This window comes from Petromyzon marinus, unplaced genomic scaffold, assembly GCF_048934315.1.
Source record: "Petromyzon marinus isolate PM22_M1 ecotype Great Lakes invasive population unplaced genomic scaffold, UKy_Petmar_22M1.pri1.0 PM_Scaffold_19, whole genome shotgun sequence".
In the NCBI taxonomy this organism is placed as follows: Eukaryota; Metazoa; Chordata; class Hyperoartia; order Petromyzontiformes; family Petromyzontidae; genus Petromyzon; species Petromyzon marinus.
In genome coordinates this window covers 916,495-927,107 of record NW_027423157.1, presented here as the reverse complement: position 1 = coordinate 927,107, position 10,613 = coordinate 916,495, and the positions used below count along the sequence as shown (strand labels likewise).

The window sequence follows — 10,613 nt, the reverse complement described above, 5'->3', positions numbered from 1 at the left end:
CCGAGTCGTTCATAGCTCGTGGCTTCTAATATCGGAAGGAAGCGGTGATCGTCTTTGTTCGATGGCCAAGAGCTGCTGCTGCGAGGATGACCGGAGTTTGCGTGATGACCGTTTATGCTCCTGGACACGAGATCAGCAAGGTGTGATGTTTCATTTGTGGGAGTTGCACCGCCTGTACGCGATCAACCGTCGACGCGCCCACCCGGGCCCCACGTTTGCCGTGAGGCACCATGAGGGCCTCCCCGACGGCCAGGGCCTCCGCACGGTCGGAGTGGGCAGAGGCCGGCGCTCGACTGGTGGTTTGAAATGAACACGGACAAACATTCGAGCTCACGCTTTTGCTTTGGCAACAATTTTCGTTAATTGGGCTCCGAGCAGCTCAACAAGCCTGGAAGCCGGCGCATTTAATCACCTTCGAGATCGAAATGTGGCAAATCGCATGCTAATCAGGAGCAAGTTGGCCCAGGGATTGAGAATCAAATTTGCATGTGAAACGGCGGTGCAGGACTCGATTCGAAAGCGAGTGAATACTGCGCGGTGGTGCATTGCAAGTGGACATTATTATCATCCAACAGTGACCAGCATGGTGAAGTATGGTCAAACTAAACCTGACATCCAACATCACGTGGCGAGATGTTCATCCAGCAGTGGAAAACGTAACTTAAAGTAACCAAAATAACAGAAGATGCATGGAAAATAAATCGGTTTAATTTTGTATATAAACGCGTATAACTCATGTGTACATGCTTGTAAATATACGATTCAGCTAAAAAATGTTAAACACATTTACACAAAGTCACAAAGACATCAACTTGCTTAAATCTTTACCACTACTCCAGGAGCTTAGAATTATTGCCCAAGTACTGTATATACGTGAGCAAAGTTATAACCAATTACGAAACAATGTGAAAACGTGTCAATATTTTGTCAGAAATTATCTTTGCACGTCTAAAGGACAAGAGCAGCTGTAACGAAATGCGCATTTGTAAACGATTAAACCTTAAAATTTTCTGACACCGACATTTTTTCCAAAAACATTCCTTGTGTGATTGCACAGAGTCCGATGAGGGGTGGGGCAGCTGTGTAAAAAAACCTGAGGTGAAATTCTCCGTTAAACCGACGATTTAAACAGCAACAGCTCGGGGAATTTTATACTCTGTTCTATGCAGCTGACCGCTGCCCCTTCATACAGTAAATGGCATCCTCACAAGAATAAGTAACCTAACATCCCTTGCAGGGAATCCTCTCGCGATAAAAAATCTTCCATTTGCCATCCATCACGAGACCCCTGCGGGTGTCACCGTGCACAATCATACTTCAAAGCTCTTGCTCGGATTCCCCAGAGCTTTGCCCTCCGAGTGGCCACCCTAATGGCCCACTCCGACAGGCCAAACCTGGCACAATTGTAGGTTTTCAACTATAATACACGTTTTATGGGTTAGATCGTTTAAATATATAATTGTGTTGTTAAACCCACCACCACCCGACAGCCAATTAGTAAGGTTTGTCACGTAAACAAAACATGTCAATTCGTTACTAATACAGTCCACCAGTGTGTTGGAGAGCAAAGCCACACCATTTACAATCTAAGTACAACATTTCGCCAGCACTAATTAGCTTCATCAGGCGACAGCCATCACTTGTGAGCACTTCTTTCGCGAATTGGGAGGGGAATCAATGAATGCATATGACTATGGGTATCCATTGCCGATTGGGTTATCTATATGTTAATCAACACACATTATGCATGCGCATTAAGGGACGAGGATTCTCCACGAATCTGGCTGTCGCCTGATGAAGCTGGTTGTAATTACTGGTGAAACATTGTACTCAGATTGTAAATGGTGTGGCTTTGCTCCCCAAGACACCGGTGTGATGTTACTAGTAACGAATTGGCACGTTCTGTTAATGTGACAAACCTTTCGAATTGGCTGTGTCGGGTGGTGGCGGGTTTACCGACACACTTAAATATTTATTACGCGATCTAACCCAAAAAACCTGTGTTATGGATATTGGTCGCGAAAGCCTACGTGTTAAACTGGTTTTCAACTGTTAGATCAGTGGCAGCCGATATGTGAATCGTGATCCATGGGTGGATGATCGCAAAAGATGTTGATTGTAGATCTCGGGACAAATAGGAATAAACACCTCTAATATAAAGCAATTCTTGTTATAGCAGATGGCAAAACAAAATCCCCAACTAAGAATTAATGGATTAATAATATATATTTTAAACCAATAGATCGCACTAGCACTTGGCATGTCTACAGTGTTCTATTAGTCGGTTAAATCCATCCGGGTAACTGTTGGTCATATATTGCTGGTAGATCACGGAACATGTTGAGATATACCAGAATGGATCACAGTGCTTTGTGGGTTGGACACTGCTGCGTTAGTCAATAAACACCACCGATTCAGTAACCAATATTTTTGTGAAATCACCTTCATCACAAGGGGGTCAGTGTCTTGGCTGGCAAAGAAGTGGGGCATAAGATATCCTAAACCTTTCATACATCTTGACGCGTATACACCTTAATTGGCTGATTGTACTGGTTGGCAAGGTAAAAATTCTAAATAAAAAAAAAATTGCGCTACCATTTGAACCGCTGCGACAGGAGAACGAAGAACCGGTGACCTCTGGATTGCAAGTTCAGAGTGCAAACCGTCTGTTACTTCAGGGTAGCATTTCTCATAACCGCCACTGCTTTTTTTTCAATTGTTCACCTCTGCTTGCGAGCACAATGTACACTTAATTAACTCTGCAGATGTAAAACCCAGAGTGTGTGCCCACTCATGCACCTCCTCCGACATCTTGTTGACACCGCATCCACGATACACTAGTGCTGTCTGGGTTTCTTAGGCCGGGGAGAAGGCGAGCCCCATGGGGTGGACTCAGCAGGGTTGTAGCCTGGAATCTGTGACAGCGGACACACAAATGGCACAAACGTACAACGAAGATAGTCACCCAAATAAGCCTTTAACAGACTGTGCTGCTGTTAGGCGGCATGGCCCACGAGGGGGTAAGTGGCCAACACCACTCCCCAGTGCTGATGTTTACACACTGCACCAGGTACTCATTTAAGAAAGAGTTGACCTTGGGTAGGCAAAACAGCAGTTCAGATAATCCTCATTGGTGTTGGCGGTGAGTGGGAATTGTGTTGCCGGGTTCATAGCGCAGCGTGCTAACCACTACACCAATGCTCTCACAAACACACATGCGAGTATTTCCAACACAAGTGATACGTTATTATTACACTTAATAACACTGAAAAACTTCGCCAAGTCTGAAGACTTTTGAGGAACAGGGGGAGAGAAGATGACAACTCCACACAGTAACACACTCTAGTTGGGAATCAAACCCAGTTTTCTTGCTGCAAGATGCAAGGGTTTACCAATGTGCCACCCTGCCGCCCATGGCGATACGTAAACTACCTTAATACCAGTTTCAACGCATGCTTCTTTTTAGATATGGGAGGAAACCAGAGAACCCGGAGGAAACCCATGCAGAACAGACTCATGGAGTTTTGTTAAGAAATCTGATATCTACCAAGGCTCCCACACCCTGACTTAGCTTGGTATCTTGAGAACTCGCATTCATCAACAACTGCCCCTAACGACCATTTAAGTAGGTCACGTTTCAGATTTTTGGCCCTTCTTGTGCAATGAACTAGGGCCATAATAAAAATATATTTTATACAACACCTTGCATATCGAAATATCTCAAAAAAGCACTGGACATTAAAAAACTACTCAAGTATAGATACAAGCCAATAGAAATAAAGTAAAAGCCGATAATAACAATAATGACAGTGATACTGACACTTTACACAGCAAGCAAAATGCAATAAAAGCTAATCATAATGATTCCCCTCACAGTAATAACCAATCAGAATCCAGGAAAAGCCAATTAATAACGACGTTTTCAAGCTGGATTTAAACACACGGACAGTCACAACTGATATAGGTAGGGATAGTGTCCCATAGTCTTTGGATATACAGTCTGTTCTATAATACGGTAGTTACGTACCTCAAGAACACCGCGTTTTGGAAAAATCGTGTTATAATAAATAATATATAGTATATGGGGTAAAGCGCAGTCTGTAATAACGCGTGAGATGCGTAACACAGGCTGAACAAAGACTAAGGAACGTGGGTAGCATCTAGAAGCATCCAGCAGCATCCCGCCTTGTGTGATGCTACGCCGAGGCAGCCGTTACAACCGCTTATTCCTACTCGCGCGACGTAGTTCCATTCATTCAACCGAGTTATATCCAGTTCGGATCCGCGTTATACAAAAAAATCCGTTCCCTCATACATTCATCATCGCGTTATATCCAATTTGCCAGTTACAGGAGGTATAGGACAACAGACTGCAGCTCAAAATGCTAGCTATAACATATATTTTTTCCATCCAAGACCGGAGTTTATATTTTATTCCTGTGTTATAAGGGTATTACGTTCAGGGGCTAAATGCCAATGGATGGGTCTGATAGCCACGGGAGAGCCTCAGGTGAGAGTTTGTGTCATCTTGCCGCCCCCTCCATTGAAGGAGCGCAGACTACAGTGGTGTAAAATGTGGTCCATAGTTTGGGTTGCATGGCCACAATCGTACAGTAGCTTGTTTTAATGCACTGCTATGTATCTGTATGAGTCTCTATGAATCTCTAGGAATCATAATGGGTCTCTCTGTATCTCCTATGTATCTCTGTGTCTCTATGGGTTTACTATACGGTCCCACAGTTTGGGTTGCTTGGCAACAAGCGCTATGCTGTGGCTTGTGTCATTAATTTTCGGCCCGCTGACGTTCCGATGCGGCGAGCGTTTGTTTTTTGTGCACTACTGCTGGCGCAGCAAGCAGCAACAGCAGCATGGTCACAATACAAATCGGTGGTATTCCGAGGTTGCGCGTCGCGCCGCACGGTGAGTACCTCCGGGCGGACGAGGTGCATGCGGATCCGCTGGTGCTGCAGGTTGGACGAATCCAGCGACACGCGCACGCACACGCGGTCGAACATGTTCAGCGCGATGCCCTCCACGCACAGCGTGGGGCCCTACACAAAACACAAAGACATATCTCCAATGTAGCCTTAACAGACTGTTGGGGCAAGTGCTGTTGGCGAGGAGCACAGATGAAGGCCGGCACGGCACACAAGGGGGTGGGTCGCCAGCGCCATGCCCGGCCGCCTTTGTCTCCCCAGTGGCGATGTTTACACACCGCACCAGGCATTCAATTGAGTTCTGAGTCAACCTAGGGGAGGCCCAGGACCGGTTCAGATAATCATCACTGGTGTTGACCGTGCGAAGGAATCGAACCCAAGTCACCGGGATCGTAGCGCAGAGCGCTAACCGCTACACTACCGCTGACTGCTCTCTGCCAAGTTCCCTGCACACAAGCACGGATTGACGTAAACCCAACGTTATTATTCATACTATTACATGGGTCACTCAGAAAAGCCTCACTGATTCTCAAAACGTTTGCATTCAAGGTCACTGCTACGTCTTTGTAAAAGGAGGCGAACGATTGATATGTGCTCCCCAAATAAGTAATTTGCATGTAATTTACCAACCTTGGACCATGATGCTGGCACACGAATAACGTAACAGGATCTTTTAACGTCCACTGTTAAAGCGGATAGCCTGTAAATATTTCCACGCTTAATACACACCACAGTATTAACCGGAGTGGCCACCGAGTTTGAAACGCAAACCTCCACAACACACAGCGAATGCAATACCACTTGGGCCACCTCCCCGCTAGCTGAAAACCAGGCATGAGAAGCCGATGGCTGCAATGACCAAACCAACCAAGGGATCGTGATGTGCGGGCCAGCCAAGGAATTTTAAAGCCTTATTTGGCCATCATTAAGGAGTAGATGCAACCCCCCTTAGGTTATATGGAGTGTACAATTGCAGTTAAGAACATACCTAAAATATGGCTGCAAATGTTGACCCTTTTGAGCTTCTGGTCCAAATTAGGCTGTGTGCATTATCCACGCAGAGTGACAATGTAATGCGGCATGCAAGGCATGCTGGAAAGGACCGGATACACTAGTCACAAATGTGCTTTTTGCCATCTAGAGATCACTTTTTGCATCAACTACTATTTCCCTCATTTGTTTTTATTCTACAAGTACTTTTCTGCCCTTTGAGTTTCTCATTGTTTACAGAAAGCATTAGATTTTCTCTATAATTCTTCCGGATCTGAGGGATTTTACTGTATTTTTAATCTGATGTCCTCTCCGTGACAATACGGGCTCCGTCATGGCAGTTATTTCCAAAGCATATTTAATTGTGACCGTTTCATATTTGAAACGCATTTACATAATTTAATTCAGTTTCAGTTTATTTTGGTATAGCCCTGTGAGCCATCCGGCTCTAATGTATCCACCGGTGTAACTTCCTCTGTAATCGTCCACACTGCCAAACAGCAAAAAAAACGGAGCTTCGTATCTCACTGCGTTCTTCCACCTTAAACCAAGTGTCTGTGTGTCTGATAGAAACCTAATCGTAGAGAGATGGTCAGGGGGCTTGGGTCCCAGTGCATTAAGCCAGTCCTGGGTTTAAATGCAGAATTCAGCCGTTCGGGAAATGCCAATGCCTCCCGGTTAAGTGAACACATGCCTTACCTCCTCGTCGAAGGTAACGTTGAGCTTGAGATCTTTGGAGTCAAAGAAAACCGTCCCCTCCAAGCCGTACTTGGGAATGAGCACCACCACGGCGTTCTTGCGCACAAACAGCACGAAGCCCTCTTCGCTCACCACTCCCTTGCTCTTGAAGAACAACTGAGACCACAACAACAGCAGCCGTTAATCACCGCTACGTGGCCAAGAGCAGACACACGCGCATCACTTACCAAGCCCATAATTATTTAACAAAATTTAAGGTATTTTTCCGCATCCCTCCGCTAATTTATTCCAGTTGTGCTATTGGCATCATGTCATGGGGATTATTTTGAGTTCAATCGTGAAGGTACAATGTCAATTGTATTGACTATAATCCTCCATCACCTGACAGAGCCAAACAAATAAAGTTGTCACATCATGGGCAAATGTGCCAAGTGACCAGGTTTTTCAGCAAACACAGAAGAATGCTGAAAAGCAATGTCAAGTGTAGCCAACCAGTACAGCCACGGCACCACCACACACGTAAGCGTGCAAATAGAAAACAATTGATTCTTACTACACGCACAATACGATGCCTGCTTTCGTGACCTTAAAAATGGTTTTCAAGATACGAATGGACGCATTATCAGGTGCCTAAGCACACGCCGTGCAAGCTCCACGTGGCCCACACTTCCAACTCCCACCTGCGTGTGGAAAGCTACAGACGAGCGTTGGGCGTACTGCGCCATCTTGTGGCGGTAGTTGAGATTGTTGCAGAGCTGCTGCTGCTTCTGCTTGTCGGTGAGCGCCGGGTACGTGGGGTCGGCGCCCACGCACACGGCCAGCAGCCGGTGCACAATCACATCCGAGTATCTGTAACGGTACAGGGAGACAACAACAATAATATTCACATTTGTTGTAGCCTCTATTTAATATGAAGATTCAATTTACAGTAGATACAGGCTGCGGTATGGCCACGAGATGCCAACGGAGCAGCGGTATTAATCCACCAAGCACCGCGATTCATTCTGGTGGATCTCAGCGGGTTTCACGATCCACCAGAAAGCTACGCAAACAATGACTCAGATGGATTTAACGCTGTGATAGAATACTGTACTCTGGACATACCACGTTCTAGCACCATCTGCTGGTGGAAGTTATCTTTGTTAATGTATGAATTTAATTCTTTGTTGAGGATTTTTTATTTGTCATCAGATGTAGCGCAAATTGCTGCCTGCTCATATCTGTGTTCTTTTTTTAAGATCCACAACAAAATCGTTAGCGATCCATGGCAGAATTGCAATTCACTTTTGGCCGCCGCTGCAACACGGCAATGGATTCTTGATTCTGCACGTGGAACACTGTCACCCTCCTTGTAGGCGTTGGTGTTCTCCGGATCCTCTAGTTTTTCTCCAACACAAGCCAAACAACCATTTAAGGAATTGGCCAAACTTCCCGTTTATAGGACCTTTTAGAAAAATAAGTCAAAATCTGAATCTTTATCCTGGAGAAATCCGATTCGCGATAAAAGCTCTTTTTGACAGATGTCCAGTAGGTAGATGATAGGAGTGCTAAGAATAGGAAAGGTAAACAAATCACTAAAAGTAAATACTAGAAAAAAGATATACAAGTACGTAGCCAATCGTGCTAATTGGAGGTGTGCCAAAATGACAAATTCACGTTGTATAAGTACATCAATTAATGAATAAATTCCTAAACTTGGGAAAGGCAGCACAGTCTCAGACCACACCAAGACAACAACATAGTCCCCTCAATAATCACGAAGGTCGATTTCACGCGTGTGCCTGACGCCAGAGCACGTCACCGTCGAATGGGCGACGTGAAGTGGGTGTAGATGGCGGTGGCGAGCCCGTAGTGGTTGGTGTCGGGCTCCATGCCGGAGCAGAAGTAGATGGCCTGCATCATGCAGCGCGTGGCCAGGATGCGCAGCAGAGTGTTGAGGTATGGTGGCGCTCCCGGCACCGCCGCCCGGTCCAGGGACTCGGCCAACGCCTTAGCCGAGTCCACCTGGATCTCGATGTTCTGCGCAAAAAAATCAGGCACACCGGCGTTTGTGAGGTGACTATCCCGCACGTGGCTTGTAGTTCAGTGCTGGGGAAGCAGCAAGGGTTGTGGTGTATTGGAAAGAAAACGTTATTCAGCACACTTCCTGTGGGCATTCAGGTTTCCATAACCTGGCTTGCCAGGAGAAGGCAGTACAGCAAGTGGATTAATCTACATCTGGCACAGTGCCTGGCTGCGTTCCAGCGTTGTCTGTGGTTCGTCACACCTTTTGAGTTGTTCTGCCTCTAAGGGCGAGTGGAAACTATACGGCTACATCTCAAGATAAAGGTAAAAGGTGCAGGCCTGCGATTGCTCGCTCAGGCCAATACTGACATCGTTTCAAGACACCTCTGCTTCACAGTAGGGGGTAGCACATTCCCACCCATTTTGAGCATAATGTTCATCACGATAAGTCGACCTGATATTTCAACATTTCAGTGCTGGAATTTATCTAAAATTAAATACAGTACTACATTTATCGTGATGGTTTTTTGTTGCTTATTTCTGTGGAGTAGCTGGGAAACGAGCCGAGTCCTTCAACTCCCTACACTTGATAACACAGTATGTTCAATGCGGCTGCTGGATTTTGAAGCCAGGGTCCCAGCTGTAATCTCTGGGTCATAGGGTGACCCAGGTGACCCTTGCAAATGAGACTATTATGGTCTCTTGAGTTCTCACCCGGTTAAACCAAAAGACCTCAAACAAAAATTTGAGCCACCCGGCGACCTCTGAATTCCTTGCGAGGAGGATGATATTGAAGGAAGGTTAAAAGCAATCTAGAGACAGTAGAACCCCTCTTAAAGACGGTAATTGATTCCACGAACACGAGCATTAAAGGATTTGGTCATTAAGCGAGTATAGGAAATACGTGTTAAAAGCTTAATTCGTTCCGATAGCATCGAAAGTTCCCCTTGTTCACCCAAAAAACGTACTTTATAATATTTAAACAATGGATATTAATACATAAAGATACTAACATTATAAACACATCATATTAAAATAAACACTGTTAATAAATGCATTAATTCATTTTGATTTAAAGCTTTCGTGACTGCAGGGATTCATATTCTTGGTTCTTTCGGTAAATTCACGTAGAAGGGAAACAATAAAATAATAAAAATATAAAACAATAAAATTCTCACGACGTTTCGACTGCAACACATCATCAGGTGTGAAAACCACAACAAGAAAATTTGAAAAAAGCGGAGGTTATTTTAACGTTAGCACCACGGAGAGAGATTTGATAAACCATTTCGGGTCTTAATTGATTGATCACGCTTAAGGTGGCTGTCAGAACGCATCCATTATTTTTTGTCTCCCCCCTCCTCTTTTCCGAACATAGTTGGACTCGTCCATATGAACAAACTGTCAAATCTCTCTCCGTGGTGCTAACGTAAAAAATAACTGCCACTTTTTTCAAATTTTCTTGTTGTGGTTTTCACACCTGATGATGATTGCTTGTGTTGCAGTCGAAACGTCGTGATAATTTTATTGTTTAATATTTTTATTATTTTATTGTTTCCCTTCTACGTGGCATTAATTCATATTTACTGTACCTACAACAGCCCGTCGTTAACAGAGAAATGGTCGGTTAAGCCTACACATTGAGCTCTATGGAGGCCCGTTGTTAAGAGATTAGTTAACAAGGGTGGTCGTTAAAAGGGGTTCTAACTCTACCTTTGATTTCGCCGCCTTCACCAAGATGTCGTAGTTGGAAGGCGGAGGCGCCGGGTGGCGTCGGAGCAGCGCACACTCGGGGAATTCGTCTACGATGCGCTCCGCCACGGAGATGTTGGCGAGCAACATGAACTCCTCCACCATCGAGTTGGTCTCCCTGTGTACACGCACCAGTTTCCGCCACCACAACACATCAACCACAAGGGTCAAGAATCTTTATCTTAGATTATTTTGCTGATAATAAATTTCCCACGTGATAAGCCACTTTGC

At 45.1% G+C, this 10,613-nt stretch overlaps 1 protein-coding gene across 1 annotated transcript; it reads right to left on the bottom strand.

Annotated features, from left to right (window-relative positions):
- Positions 1–688: 688 nt before the first annotated feature.
- On the bottom strand, positions 689–10,022 carry LOC142922863 (exosome complex exonuclease RRP44-like). Its single transcript, XM_076063805.1, has 6 exons — positions 10,005–10,022; positions 8,428–8,645; positions 7,307–7,475; positions 6,627–6,782; positions 4,929–5,051; positions 689–2,915 (listed from the first exon to the last, which is right to left on the bottom strand). Exons 1-6 carry the CDS (start codon positions 10,020–10,022, stop codon positions 2,838–2,840), a joined length of 762 nt encoding a protein of 253 aa, XP_075919920.1. The 3' UTR covers positions 689–2,837.
- Positions 10,023–10,613: the final 591 nt, after the last annotated feature.